This window comes from Mustela nigripes, chromosome 14 (genome assembly GCF_022355385.1).
Source record: "Mustela nigripes isolate SB6536 chromosome 14, MUSNIG.SB6536, whole genome shotgun sequence".
NCBI lineage: Eukaryota > Metazoa > Chordata > Mammalia > Carnivora > Mustelidae > Mustela > Mustela nigripes.
This window is the reverse complement of record NC_081570.1, coordinates 27,143,309-27,159,521: the sequence shown is the minus strand read 5'-3', so window position 1 is coordinate 27,159,521 and position 16,213 is coordinate 27,143,309. Positions and strand designations below refer to the sequence as shown.

General features: G+C 38.5%; 1 protein-coding gene across 3 annotated transcripts in view; it reads right to left on the bottom strand.

Moving 5' to 3' along the window:
• Positions 1-16,213, bottom strand: part of LOC132002197 (protein argonaute-3) — a 125,850-nt gene that overhangs the window by 94,786 nt on the left and 14,851 nt on the right. For 2 of the 3 annotated variants that reach the window (XM_059377247.1, XM_059377248.1), the window contains exon 2: positions 5,135-5,306. In XM_059377247.1, the coding sequence (XP_059233230.1) occupies positions 5,135-5,306 (172 nt within the window). Of the gene's footprint in view, positions 1-5,134; positions 5,307-16,213 lie in introns of those variants that run through there. The other variant, XM_059377249.1, reaches the window with a different exon arrangement.

Below are 16,213 nucleotides of genomic sequence, written 5' to 3'. Positions count from 1 at the left end.
ATAAAAGAAAACTGATTCAAACAGAATTTAATACTATTTCAAGATTCCTCCAAATCTATTCATGTTTAAAATAGATCTTGCAGTCATAAAATAATGCTTTTATATAATTTTCCCTATGTATGTATGTTACTACCTAATGATTCTGAAGAAGTATCTAACAACCTATTTGAGGCTTACCTGCATACATATTTAGCAGTTGGACAAACCAGCATAAAAACTCAAGTTACAGAATTTATACTCTAGGTCATAATAGTTCTAAAAATATTTGGTTTTTAGTTATAAAGATCATCCACTTGGTTTTTGTTTTTTTTAAAAGATTTTATTTATTTATTTGACAGAGAGAGATCACAAGTAGGCAGAGAGAGAGGAGGAAGCAGGCTCCCTGCTGAGCAGAGAGCCCGATGCAGGACTCGATCCCAGGACCCTGAGATCATGACTCGAGCCGAAGGCAGCGGCTTAACACACTGAGCCACCCAGGCGCCCGGTTTTTGTTTTTTTAAGATTTTGTTTATTTATTTGACAGAGAGGGAGACACCAAGAGCAGGAACACAAGCAGGAGGAGTGGGAGAGGGAAAGTAGGCTTCCCGCCTGGCAGGGAGCCTGATATGGGGCTCGATTCCAGGACTCTGTGACCTGAACTGAAGGCAGACGCTTAATGACTGAGCCATCCAGGCCCCAAGATCAGTTAGTTGTTAAAAAAAAATAGAAACACTTAAAATCTGCCTAACAAATATGCTCTCGTACCAAATGATCATTTTCAATCAAAATCTTATTGGCAAAAAAAGCATTATATACACATACCCTAAAGGGGTGAGGAAAGGACAAGAAGACAGACAGAAAATCAGAAGTAGGGAAGCTGACTCAAAAAATGACTCACAAGCATTTCCTGGGTATTTTGTCCAAGAAAACCCCTCTGACTAAAGTGGAAACTTGTTTGGCTACAACCCATAAGTCTACTATAATGATTAATGCCGTGGTACCAAATATTTGAACATGTGGCATATGGACAAGAAAAACCTCCTATGTGTTGATTTCAATACTGGGGCATTTTAACCTATAACTGTTTAACTAATACAGAATAGGAATTGTCAAGTTCTATCTAATTCCTTCTAACTTTTCAAACTCCAGCCATTGAAGTATAGCAACTGAACCAATTTCAAAAGCCCAGCAACAATTTTAACTGGTAAGTTACATACTGCAAAAGGTGAAGATAAAAGCTAGTCTTTTGAAGGAATAAAGGGAATAAGTTTTGCAGATGTTGACTTAAAATCAAGTCAATATTACTAACAAAGTAGAAAGTTGACTTATGACCCTTTAGGAGTCTCAAAGAAATCCTGTAGGTCCTATGAAAACTCTGATCAAAGATACGAGATAAAAAATTTCCATGTGGAAACATCTAAATTACAGATCCTTTACTCCTACTGGCAAACAATGTAACACAACAAAGCAACCTGAAGACAAAATATAATTAGGGAAGTCAACAGGATCATAAATTGAAAGCCAGAATGTACACACCAATTCATTACATATATTTTTCTCTCAAATTTAACCAATATGTTGAACATCTACATGTGAAACTTAATACTATTTAATTTTTTTTTTTTAAAGTAGGCTCCATACCTAAAATGGGGCTAGAACTCACAACCCTAAGATCAAGAGTTGGATGCTTTACCAACTAAGCCACCCAGATGCACCAATTTCATATATACTTACATAATACACAAACAACTCCCTTATCCCTATCAAAAACAAAAAGTTAGATAGAAGGAACAAATCTAGTAAATAATTTTTTTTCTTTTTTTACTTAATATTACTGACACTGCGTTAGTCCCTCAGAACTTCTCTGAAAAACTAAGACCCTCCACCCTCCACTGATATCTGTAAGCCCTAAGCCTGCATCTCCTGTTATTCTCTCAATTTCAACCCATTTTGTCTTTAAAGCAGTTTTGTTTTCCTAACATTTTCATCATATAATTTTCCTACTTAATAAATATCCTGCATGCAACAGGGGCGCCTGGGTGGCTCAGAGGGTTAAAGCCTCTGCCTTCAGCTCAGGTCATGATCTCAGGGTCCTGGGATTGAGCCCCGCATCTGACTCTCTGCTCAGCAGGGAGCCTGCTTCCACCTCTCTCTCTGCCTGCTTTTCTGCCTACTTGTGATCTCTGTCTGTCAAATAAATAAATAAAAATCTTTATAATAAATAAATAAATAAATAAATGGCCTTCAACAATTCTTTACTATATACTGCTAAAATTAGGGGTGATTCTTTTGGGCAGGGCAAGGAGGAAAGGCAGTAGTAAGGAATTCAGTTCAGAAGTATCTGCCTTAGGGTTGCCTGGGCGGCTCAGTCAGTTAAGCATTGATTCTTGGTTCCAGCTCGGGTCATGAGATCAAGCCCCACATCATTCATGTTCCATGCTTAGTACAGAGTCTGCTTGAGATTATTTTTCTCTTCCTCTCCTACCGCTGTTCCTCCTCTCACTTGTGCTCTTTAGTAAATAAAATCTTAAAAAAAAAAAAGTATCAAAAAAAGACAAATATCTGCCTTAGACATTCTATCAATTAAGAGATTTACTTAGATTAATAAATGCCTCTTTCTTTCTTTCTTTCTTTTTTTTTTTTATAGTAGGTTCCACATGGAGCCCAACATGGGGCTGGAATTGGTGACTCTGAGATTGAGACCTGAGCTGGTATCAAGAGTTAGATGTTTAAGTGACTGAGCTACCTACACACCCCAATAAATGCCTTTTTAAAATGTAAATATCAGGGGTGCCTGGATGGCTCAGTGGGTTAAAGACTCTGCCTTTGGCTCAGGTCATGATCCCAGGGTCCTGGGATGGAGCCTCCCATCCGGCTCTCTGCTCAGCAGGGAGACTGCTTTACACCAGCTGCTCCCCCAAATCCCCCTACCGCCTGCCTCTCTGCCTACTTGTGATCTCTACCTGTCAAATAAATAAAATCTTAAAAAAATAAAATAAATAAGATAAAATAAAATGTAAACATCAAACAGAAGGGTCGGGGGCACCTGGGTGGCTCTATCAGTTATGTGTCTGCCTTCGGCGCAGATCATGATCCCAGGGTCCTGGGATGGAGCCCCATGTCATGCTCCCTGCTTTGCAACAAGTCCATTTCTCCCTCTCCTTCTGCCCCTCCCCTCCTTGCTTGTGTGCTCCCGCTCTTCCTCTTTCTCTCTCAAATAAATGAATAAAATCTCAAGAAAAAAACCCCAAAAGGGTCAGGATTATCCCTCAAATTTACACATTGAACACTCCAATTTTGAGAAACAAGAAAAAGTGAATTTGAGAGCACAGCATGAAGACAGGATGATGGCTCACAGAAAGAGCTGAGAGAGAAAGGAATCTAAAAGACTAGCCTAGAGACCCACAGGAGAGAAGAAGGGTAGGGCACTGAAAATCTCTATCTGGCCATACATAGCCCTTTATAATATCCAGTTCTCCTTCCTGTCCCCTACTATCATACTCCTTTCATTTTACTTTTATAAACCTTTCGTTCACTCTATTGAGTATTATGTGTCAATCATCAAGCTAATATAAGGGGTACAAAGTACTCCTTTTCATGAAGATGTCATACTGGGAGAAGAGGGAACAACAAGTATTTAAAACACTAAAAATACTATTAAAGGAGTATACACCAGATACTACAGAGTCACAGAAGAACGAACTACCTCTGACTATAGAGTTAAAAAGGTAATGTCTTAGGGGGCACCTGGGTGGCTCAGCCAGTTAAGTGTTTGCCTTCGGCACAAGTCATGGTCCCAGGTCCTGAGACTGAGCCCCACATTGGGCTTCTTGCAGAGTGGGGAGCCTGCTGCTCCCTCTCCGTCTGCCACTCTCCCCCTGCTTGGGCTCTCTTGCTCACTTGCTCTCTCTCAAATAAATAAAGTCTTTAAAAAAAAAAAAAAGGTATGTCTTGAAAAATAATGGAAGTCTACCAGATAGTAAAGGGCATAGAAGGTATTCCAGGTAAGAGCTGCAGAATAAAGAAAAAGAAATAGATCAGAGCCAAACTAAGAAGGGAATGCCATACTAAAATCTGGGGTGTCATTTTGTAGTCCAGAGGGAGTGAAATTTTATAGTAGGAGGGTGACCTCGGAAAGAATTCTGCACTCCACATTAATTAAAACATTCACATGACGGGTTTTTTTAAAACATGTTATCACAAAGTGTCTTAGTGCTCATTCACTTCGTATTTCTTTGGGTCTTAACTAATTGATGAATTTCTTTTTTTTTTTTTTTAAAGATTTTATTTATTTGACAGACAGAGATCACAAGTAGGCAGAGCAGCAAGCAGGCAGAGAGAGAGGGGGAAGCAAGCTCCCCAGTTAGCAGAGAGCCCAATGCAGAGCTTGATCCCAGGACCCTGAGATCTGACCTGAGCTGAAGGCCAAGACTTAACTCACTGAGCCCCGCAGGCGCCCCTAAATTATGAATTTCTTAAAGGCAAGAACCACCTCTATCTTAAATGAAGACTCTTAATATAAATTCCTTTTATATTCCCTTACTACCCAAACCACAACGGTATGTATATATATACACACATACATACATAAATACATACATATATACACACATACATTTGGGGAAGGTGAGAGAAGCAGCTTACTGAAAGCAGATTGATAAATCTTTGTATATCATATATACTTATTCCTATATAAGCATAAGGAAAGTTAGGGGAGTTGAGGATCAGAACAGAAATCATGCAACATGACAATCTCTAGCTCTACCCACTAGTGCTACCATCCCATCATCTTAAAGGAATAACTAAGCTGGGGGTGGAGATAGGAGGGGGAAAAAAAGCACATATATGTTACCAGATAGCAATGGAAAAGATGCTTAGTCTGCTTTCAAGAGCATACAAAAATGACCTGAACCTTCTCTATTATCACAGAGAAAACATGTGAGCTCATGGTATAATGAGAAAATTTCAAGGCTATTTGTAGATTTTTCCCAACATCACACCACTGAAGTACAATCAATTTCAAAACAAATCACCACCAGTTCCTGGTAAAACGGTTAGACAGTATCGCTATTACTAAATATGAAAGAAAAGCATAATTACTAAAGCAAGACAAATACTAAGAGCAAAATAATCTCTGCAACTTCATGATTCTTACCTGTTCACTCTCCTAGGACACTTGTCTGGTTTAATATCTACCTCATAGAGGTAGACATCAATCTTTGGGATTTCAACTTGAAAACAGTTTGCCAGCAATTTAATGGGTTTGCCCATGGTGCCATAGCCAGGTCTTCTGGGCACCATAAGTAGGGGCTGGGCCCCAACGGGTCCTGCCAGGGAGAGGGGGAAAAAAAGAGTAACGTTGTTATAAGCTGCATTTGATAATGTTGTCAAATCAGAGTATATTAGAATTTTAAGAACAGCTAAGAATGGTTGAAGCCTAGTGCTGGAAGGTGACATCATTTCTAACACCTCAACATTTTTTTCTCCCCAAATTACTCTCCTCATTTAAATCGATATACAAACAAACAAAAAATTGGGTATCTCTGTAAAGTTGTTTCAGAGGGGCAGAAAGAAGAGAGAGCAGTCACATAAACCCAAGTGAGCATGAGTAAGCACAAACCAGTCCCAAAGAGTACCAGACCAACAACAATGCAAATTTAATTTTTTAAAGGATTATTTACTTTAGAGAGGAAGTATGCGTGTGGGGAGAGGGACGTTGGGAGAGCAAGCTAGAATCTCAAGCCAACTCCAAGCTGAGTGCAGAGTCCCAAGCAGGGCTGATCCCGCAACCCTGAGATCACTACCTGGGAGGAAACCAAGAGTTGGCACTTAGGGACTTGTGGGCGGCTCAGTCGGTCAAGTCTGTAACTCCTGACTTCAGCTCAGGTCATGATCTCAGAGCTGTGAGAATGAGCCCCAAGCCAGGCTCTGCATTAAGCATGGAGTCTGCATATCCTTTTCCCTCTGCTCCTCCCTCCCTTGCACACTCTCTAATAAATAAATAACATCTTAAAAAAAAAAAACTTTGAAACTTAACTGAATGCCCACCCAGGTGCCCCAACAACATAAACTTAAACTACAATACAATAAGGATAAGAACTGAACTAAATACAATAAATATGACATAATAAAAGGATCAATACGGTAAGAAAGATCAACAAAGTATAAATTTGATATTATGAAAATTATTTGAAAAGATTAAATTGATAAACTCCAGGCAACACTGATTTTTATAAGAGGAGGATGGGTGCCTGGGTGGCTCAGTCAGTTAAACCTCTGACTCTTGATTTCAGCTCAGGTCATGAGCTCAGGGTGGTAGGGATCCTGCTCTGTAGGATTCCATAATCAGCAGGGAGTCTGCTTGAGATTTTCTTCCTCTCCCTACCCCCCAACCAATGTGAGTGCATGCTCTCCCTCTCTCAAATAAATAGATCTTAAAAAAAAAAATAAGAGGAGAAAAATAATTAATGTAATTACAGTGAAAAATATGCTATACTACAGATACTGAAGGCATAACATTTTGTCAATAAGTTTGGTGAAATAGACAAATTACTAGAGAAATTCAGGTTACTGACACAGAAAAGTATGTAAAATATAAAATGTCCTCTGTTGGTAGAAATATAAAATGGAAAACAATATTGTGGTTCCTCAAAACATTAAAAATAGAATTACTATGAGATTCAGCAATTCTACTGCAGGGTACACACCCAAAAGAATCTGAAGCAGGGTACTGAGATGATAACCACACACGATTGCTCACAGCACCATCATTCACAACAGCCAAAAGATGGAAGCAACCTAAGTATCCATTGACAGGTGAATGGATAAACAAAATGTGTTATATACATAAAATGGAGCATTAGCCTTAAAAAGGGAAGGAAATTCTGACACATTCTACAGCATACATGAAACTTGAAGATGTTATGTTACGTCACAAAAGGACATTGTATGATATTACTTATTAATACCTACAGTAGTCAAAAAGAGAAAAAGTACAAGGATCATTGCCAGAGGCTGGGGAAAAGGGAGAATGGGGAATTAGTGCATAGTGGGTACAGCTGCAATTCTGCAAGACGAAAAGAGTTCTGGAGATTGGTCCCACACAGTGTGAATATACTTAAATACCATTGAACTGTACACTAAAAAATTGTTAAGATGGTAAATTCAATGCTATGTATACTTTATCACAGTTAAAAAAAGTGACATCCAGCATTAAGATTTAAAGCTCAAAATGTAGGGCGCCTGGGTAGCTCAGTGGGTTAAGCCTCTGCCTTCAGCTCAGGTCATGATCTCAAGGTCTTGGGATTGAGCCCTGCATCAGTACTCCCTGCTCAGCGGGGAGCCTGCTCCACCCCCTCCACACCCCTACCCCCCACCTGCCTTTCTGGTGACTTGTGATCTCTGTCAAATAAATAAATAAAATCTTAAAAAAAAAAAAAAAGCTCAAGATATTGTAGCTTTGTTAGATGAAGTTCAAACAATAAATTCAGTTAGTAACTATTACCTGAATGAAACATTTAAAATATCTGAAAAGTCCTGTAACTAGCTGAAAAAAATGAAATCCACATTTAGAAATATTTCCCAGGGGCACCTGGCTGGCTCAGTCAGTAGAACGTGTGACTCTTGATCTTGGGGTTGTGAGTTTGAGAGCTTCATGTCTAGTACAGAGATTACTTAAAAATAAAATTAAAAAAAACTTTTCCCATATATAAAGATCCTAGATCCAGATGGTTCCATTGGAGAATTATAGCAAATATTAAAGGAAAAAAATATCAGGCACCTGGGTGGCTCAGTGGGTTAAGAATCTGCCTTCAGCTCAGGTCATGATCCCAGGGTCCTGGAATTGAGCCCCACATCGGGCTCCTGCTCAGCAGGGAGTGTGTTTCTCCCTCTACCACTCCCCACCGTTTGTGTTCTCTCTCTACTCTTATTCTCTCAAATAAATAAAATCTTAAAAAATAATAAAAATAGGGGCGCCTGGGTGGCTCAGTGGGTTAAAGCCTCTGCCTTCGGCTCAGGTTGTGATCCCAGAGTCCTGGGATCGAGCCCCGCATCAGGCTCTCTGCTCAGCAGGGAGCCTGCTTCCTCCTCTCTCCCTGCCTGCCTCTCTGCCTACCTGTGATCTCTGTCTGTCAAATAAATAAATAAAATATTAAAATAATAATAATAAAAAAAATAAAAAGAAAAAATAAAAGAAAAAAATACTGTTCTTATACAAACTCTTCCACAGAACAGGAAAAAAGTAATTATAACCCCAATTCAACACATGATGCCGGAAAAACTCTGATACTAAAACCGGACAAAAACATTATGAAAAAGGAAAATAAAGTCATAGGATAATACCATTCATGAATATACCTGCAAAAATCCTAAACTAGGGGCGCCTGGGTGGCTCAGTAGGTTAAAGCCTCTGCCTTTGGCTCAAGTCATGATCCTGGGGTCCTGGGGTCAAGCCCCACATCAGGCTCTCTGCTCAGCGCCAAGCCTGCTTCCTTCACTCTCTCTCTCTCTGCCTGCCTCTCTGCCTACTTGTGATCTCTGTCAAATAAATAAATAAAATCTTTAAAAAATATATATATATATATAAGTAGCCCTGAAACTCCTATCTTCTGATCTGTAACATGGGATTAACACCTGATCTGTCACCTTCTTATGAATCTTATCAGGATCAAATTAGAAAATGTACAATAGTGGGGCACCTAGCTGGCTCAGTTGGTTGGGCCTCTGCCTTTGGCTCAGGTCATGATCCCAGGGTCCCAGGATCAAGCCCCATGTGGGGCTCCCTGCTCAGCAAGGTGTTTGTTCTACCCCTAACCTCACTTATGCTTGTGCATACTCTCTCTGAAATAAATAAAATCTTAAAAAAATATATTTTTAAATAAGAAAGAAAATGCACAATAGCTAAAATGTATCAAGATCTTACCTTATCTCAGGCAAAACACTATATGCTTTATATGCATTATCTCATTTAATCTTCATACAAACCCTATACTGATTTATAGATGAAGAAAACAGAAATGATTTGCCTAAAACATAGCAGGCAAGGAGCAGAACTGGGATTGGAACCACCCTGTTGAGCTATTTTGTTCCACTGATCTATCTATCCTTTCTATAGTAAGTAACACACTGTCCTGATTACTCTAGTTTTGCAGTAAGTACAGTTTTGGAGTCAGATAGTAGCAGTCTTCTGACATTATTCTCCTTCAATACTGTGTAGCTATGCTATGTAGCTAAAATAAAAGATTATTTTACCTTTCCATACAGACTTCAGAATCAAAATATCTACCTACAAAAAATCTTACTAAGATTTTGATTGGGATTATGCTAAATATATAAACCAAGCTGGGAAAAACTGATACCTTTACAATACTGAGTCTTCCTATCAATGTACATGGAATATCATCTCTCTATACATTTAGGTATTCGTTGATTTCTTTGACCAGAATTTTGTAGTTCTCCTAATATCTTGCATATATTGTGTTAGATTTATACTTAAGTCTGTTGGGGAGGGGTGCTAATATAAACAGTATTGTGCTTTTTAACTTCAAATTCTAATTGTTCATTATTTCTCTATAATCTAAGACTTACTATAAGGTTACATTAATCAAGACTGTGCTATTATTCAAAAACCACATAAAAATATAAGAACAGAACAGAAAGCCCCCAAACTAACCCACACAAATACAGTCAACTGATCTTTGACAAAGAAGCAAAGGCAATTCAATGAAAAAAGGATGTTTTTTTCAACAAATGGTGCTAAACAAGGGGATATACACATGCAAAACAACAAAAAAGAAAAAAATAATAAAGAATCTAGACACAGACCTAACACCTTTTCAAAAGTTAACTCAATAGGGCCCCTGGGTGGCTCAACTTAACCAGCAACTGACTCCTGATTTCCACTCTGGTCATGATCTCAGGGTCATGGGATCCAGCCCCTCTTCAGACTCTGCAGAACAGGAAGCCTGCTTAGGATCCCTCCTCCCTCCTCCCCCTCCTCTACCTTGCCCACCTCCACCCCTGTTCTCTTGCAACCAAACCAAACAAAACCAAACCAATCAACCAACCAACCAAACAAAAACTCAAAAAGGCTCAAAGACCTAAATGTAAATGAAAAACTATAAAACTCCTATAAGATAACACAGCTGAAACCTTAAGTGACCTTGTGTTTGGTGATGACACCAAAAGCACAATCCATGAAATAAAAAATTGTAAGCTTTCATGAAAATTAACTTCCGATTTGCTAAAGAGAATAAAACACAAGCCACAGAGTGAGAAAAAATATCTGCAAAACACTTATCTGATAAAGAAGTGGTATCCAAAATACACAAAGATCTTTTAAAACTCATCAATAGGGGCATCTGGGTGGCTCACTGGGTTAAGCCTCTGCCTTCATCTCAGGTCATGGTCTCAGGGTCCTGGGATGGAGCCCCACATCTGGCTCTCTGCTCAGCGGGGAGCCTGCTTCCCCCTCTCTCTCTACCTGCCTCTCTTCCTACTTGTGATCTCTCTGTGTCAAATAAATAAATAAAATCTTTTAAAAAATTTTTAAAAAGCCTCATCAATAAAAGCACTTAAGCATAGAAGATCTGAACAGATACTTCACCAAAGATATACAGATAATAAATAAGAATATAAAAAGATGCTCAACATCATATGTCATTAGGAAATTGCAAATTTAAAAACAGAGAGCTGCCACTAAACATCTATACAAATGGCCAAAATCCAAAACACTAACACCAAATGCTGACAAGAATGTGAAGAATTCTCATTCACTGCCGGTGGGATTGCAAAGTGGTACAGCCACTTGGGAAGACAGTTTAGCAGTTTCTTATAAAACTAAACATACTTGGGGCGCCTGGGTGGCTCAGTGGGTTGGGCCGCTGCCTTCGGCTCGGGTCATGATCTCAGAGTCCTGGGATCGAGTCCCGCATCGGGCTCTCTGCTCAGCAGGGACCCTGCTTCCTCCTCTCTCTCTGCCTGCCTCTCTGCCTACTTGTGATCTCTGTCTGTCAAATAAATAAATAAAATCTTTAAAAAAAAAAAAAAACTAAACATACTCTTATCATTCTATTCAGAAATCATGCTCCTTGATATTTACCCAATTATCTGAAAACTTATATCCACAAAAAACCTGCACATGAATGTTTATAGTGGCCTTAGCCATAAAGCCAAAACTTGTCCTTCAAGGTGAATGGGTAACTGTGGTACATCCAGATAGCAGGATATTATTCATCTTTAAAAAGAAATGTATTGTTAAGCATAAAAATACATGGAGAAACCTTAAATCCATACTACTAGGTGAAAAAATCCAATCTAAAAAGGCTATGTACTGTCTGATCCAATTATATGACATTTTGGAAAAGGTAAAATTATGAAAACATAAGTTCAGTGGTTTCCAAGGGCTTCCACAGGGTGGAAGGAAGATTCCAGGGCTTTATGGGGTAGAAGGAAGGAACAGGTGGAACACAGTGGATTTTAATTCTACTTTGTACGATACTGTACTGATGGATATGTGTCATCATACTTTTGTCAAAACCCACTGAATGCATAACACAAGGAGTAAACCCTAATGCAGATTACAGACTTTAGAGAAGAATAATGTATCAATATTGGATTCCTAATTGTAATAAATGTAACAAATTAAAGCAATAATGGGGGAACTGGTTGGAACAGGAGTAAGGGGGGTATACGGGAATGCCTATTACTTTCCAATTTTGCTATTAATTCAAAGTACTAAAAAACTATTAATTTTTAAAAATGCATGTGCACTTGGACCTAGTAATTCCATTTCTTGGTTTTTAAAAAAGATTGTATTTATTTATTTAACAGAAAGAGAGAGAGAGACAGCAAGAGAGGGACACAAGCAGGGGGAGTAGGAGAGGGAGAAGCAGGCTTCCCGCCAAGCAGGGAGCCCAATGCAGGGCTTGATCCTAGGACCCTGGGATCATGAACTGAGCTGAAGGCAGACGCTTAACTGACTGAGCCACCCAGGCACCCTCCATTTCTAAGTATTTATTTACACATATACTTCCACATGCAAAAAATGACATTTGTACAAAGATATCCTTGTCTGCAGCATTGCTCAGAAAAACAAAAAACAATGAAATGTAAGCCCAATGAGCACGGGAGTTTTGTCTGTTTCCTTCACTGATCTATAATGCCCAGAACCATTCCTGGCATACAGTAAAAAATAAAAGTGTTAAATAAATTAGATGAATACATCAGAGCCCAATTAATGTTAGAACTATTCAATGGGTTAATATGTAACTACTAACATTAAAAAGAATAGAAAATAAATAGAATAGAGAAGCTCCTTAGTATGATTAGATAGGTTTTATGAAAAAAATAATGCAGGATAGGAAAAGGTATAAAATACATGTTCTTTTGCAAGAAAAAACAGAATATACATTCATATTATACACATACATATATAACATACACTCATATTATACAGCATACACACTATCAGAATACCTGTTAGGACACCAAGATAGTGGGAGCAATGACTGCCTTCAGAGAGGGAGCTAGATGGCTGGGGGCCTAAGAAAGAAGATTGATTTTTTTCTGATTTTTTTCAGTCCATTCTGATATCCAACACTTGTTTCTGTAACACGAATCAGCTTATATGCAATTGTAAGTAGGGAATTTATGTCACTTTAGCACAGATGTTACTTTGGTTCACACGTGATTTTGCATTACCAAGTGATAGTTGAATATGAAGTACATGAATAGCGAATATTCAAACAACAGAGGAATACAGTTTTGTCCATGATACTCATTACATGTAAGGTGTTCCCTCTGGTTCAGTTTGGCCACATGCTCAGACTTAGAATAGCTTTTGCACAATTCCCTCTGAAGTTTGTGCTATTTGCCTTTATCTCTGTAATATGGCACTCTCAATCCTTCCTCCCATCCCATTTGATCAAGCTACCATCATTTCTTTAAACATCTTAAAATCCTATGCTTACAGTAGTACTTACTCATTAAAAAAATATATACTTTTTGCTTCTTGTAGTATATTTTTAAGGAGATATTCACATCATACAATTCACCCACTTAAAGTATACAATTAAATGGCTTTTGTATATTCACAGAATTCTGCCACCATCATAATCAATTTTAGGACATCTTCTTTACCCCAAAAGGAAATCCTGTTCCCCTTGACCATTACCTCCTAATCCCCCCAACCAAAGGCAACCATTAATCTACTTTGTCTCTAGAGATTTGCCTATTCTGGTCATTTCACATAAATGGAATCATATAATATATGCTCCTTTATAACTAACTCCTTTCATTTAGCATGTTTTCAAGGTTCATACACCTCATGGCATGTATCAGACTTCATTCCTTTTTATTCCCCAATAATTTTCTACTGTTTGGATATACCACATTTTATCAATGACCATTTGATGGTCATTTTGATTATTTCCACTTTTTGGCTATTATAAATAATGCCACTATGAACACCCATATCATGTCCTTATATGGGCATAACTTTTCTCTTCTCTTGAGTAGATTCCTAGGGATGAAATTGCCTTTTGAGGAACTGGCAGAATGTTTCCCAATCATTATGAAGTTATTATGTTTAACTGTTATGGTATTTTTATTAGAATTTTCACTGTTTCTATTATAGTCTAGTTACAAATTGGCATAGATTAGTTTTTTTCCTTAAGATTTCACTTTTAGGTAATCTCTACACCCAGTGAGGTGCTCAAACCTGAGATCGAGGGTTACGTGCTCTATCTTCCAAATGAGCCAGCCAGGACCCCCAAAGTTGCATTGATTTTGACTGGTTAGCTTCAAGTCTATTCCCACTCCTGCCCCATTAAGGCTTACTATGATGGCATATATCACATTATAGCAGAAGTGCCGTGTATCCCTTTATATCTTTTTGAATTTTGAATCATATGCTATGATAACCTGTTTTTTTTAAATCAAGATAAAGTTTACCTTGCTAATGAAGGTAAACTTAATGGAGGTATTCACTTAATGGAACATAAGAGTTTTGTTTAGTCTATTCCACCATCCCTTCCAAATTACATTCAGGGAAAGAGATCATAATCAGTAATTGAGTATCTCATGTAACAATAAAAGACAGCTGTAATTCTCTACCATTCTTTCCATCAAGAATTGGTGGCTTTTCCTTTCCTCTTGAATCTGGGTTGTCTCCGGAGTTCCACAGAATGCAGAAGTAATACTGTGTAACTTCTGAGACTTAAAAAGATCTGCAGCTTCTCCCTTTGTTTTGGAATGCTACTTCTTGGAATCCAGTCTCCATACTGTAAGGAAGCCCAATCTGCCACATGGAAAGACCAAAGTACAAAGAGCCCAGACTCCCACTTCTATCTAGGTAATGGTACCAGTTGATCTTCTAGCCACAAAATCCTGAGAAATAATAAATTGCTGCTGTTGTTTTAAGCTAATACAGTAATGGATAACAACAACACTCACTGTTGTAGAAAAATATGGAGAAAATATCTCATTATAAGAAAACCAATACCTTAATACATTAATATATTTAAGTTTATACGGGTTCTTTGCTCACTACCAATCCTTTCCAACTCCCAATAGTCTCCCTTCTTCAGGTTTCAAATTCATCTTTTGTTATTCTAATGCATGTCTTTAAATAGTGTTATACAAAAAGGCATGGGGGCGGGTAAGAAGAGATTTTCCAACCCTTTACCATTTAACATATATTACCGTCATATGCAAACTCCCTGAAATGAACCCATACATTCAACAATTTGATCTTCAAAGTTCCACAGACATGGTCTTCTAGTATTTGGTATTGTGATAGCTTTTTCTGTATGCATTCTTTATAAATGAAACTTGAGAATCCATAAATATGTTCTTATGTGGTCTGTTAGGTTGAAACATTTATATATATAGTGCATGCACAAGCAGGGAGGGGGCAGACAGAGGGAGAAGCAGGTTCCCCCTGAGCAGGAATCCTGATATAGGGCTGGATCTCAGAACCCTGGAAACTTGACTTGAGCTAAAAGGCAGATGCTTAACTGGATGAGCCACCCAGGTGCCCATAACATGTTTAATTTTCAATTGAGATCAGTATTTCAGAAAGGTTCCTCTGTTATTTATTTTTATCTTTTTCAAACACCTCTAAAATTTGCCCTCAGTAGTCTGCATGCATGGATGCTATATCTAACCCAGTTGCCACCATAGCCCTATAAATATAGTTGTTTAGGGGCGCCTCGGTGGCTCAGTCAGTTAAGCATCTGACTTTGTCTCAGGTCTTGATCTCCAGGTCCTGGGATTGAGCCTTGTGTTGGCCTCCCTGCTGAGCAGGAAGCCTCCCTCTCCTTCTGCCCCTTCCCCCTGCTTGTGCTCTCTCTGTCACATAAATAAAATTTTTACAAAATATATAGTTGTTGGGATGCCTGGGTGGCTCAGTAGGTTAAGCGCCTGCCTTCAGCTCAGGTCATGATCCCAGGGTGCTGGGATTGAATCCTGCATCATGCTCCTTGCTCAGTAGGGGCCTGCCACTCCCCCTGCTTGTGTGCTCTCTCACACACTCTGACAAAATCGTAAAAAAATAAAAAGTTTTTTAAAAATTACATATATAGTTATATATGTATAGTTGTTTGTAAACATTTGTTTTCCAGTTTGCTACTGACAGCTTCCATATCTGAAATCTGTGATTTTGTTTTCATCGTCTGTTGTCTTTCTTGCTCATGGTATTTTGTTAGCATGTGTATATGGTCATTGTACTTGAAAAGTAATTTGTAGAAATAATGTGAGAACCAGGATAAAGATATATTCCTCAAGATCTCCATTTGTTTCTGTCAGGTGCCTGGGAATACTATCAGTCCAGTGCAACTTAACATAAATTCAAGATTATAGGATAGCCTTCCAGTGAGGGTCATTCATTTCAAGATTAGTTTCACCCTTAGTACAGCATTTGATGGCACAGAAGGTCTTCTGTATAATCTTCATCATGCGCAGACTCTGGACTTTAATTTCTGTTCACTTCACATCTTCAGGCATGAAAATTTGAAGTTTCCATTTACATGTGGGTTTATACCTGAGTTCTGTTCCATTGACCTATGTATCTATTTTTATGCCAATATCATACTGTTTTTTTTTTTTTAAGATTTTATTTATTTATTTGACAGACAGAGATCACAAGTAGGCAGAGAGGCAGGCAGAGAGAGAGAGGGGGAAGCAGGCTCCCCGCTGAGCAGAGAGCCCGACGCGGGACTCGATCCCAGCACCC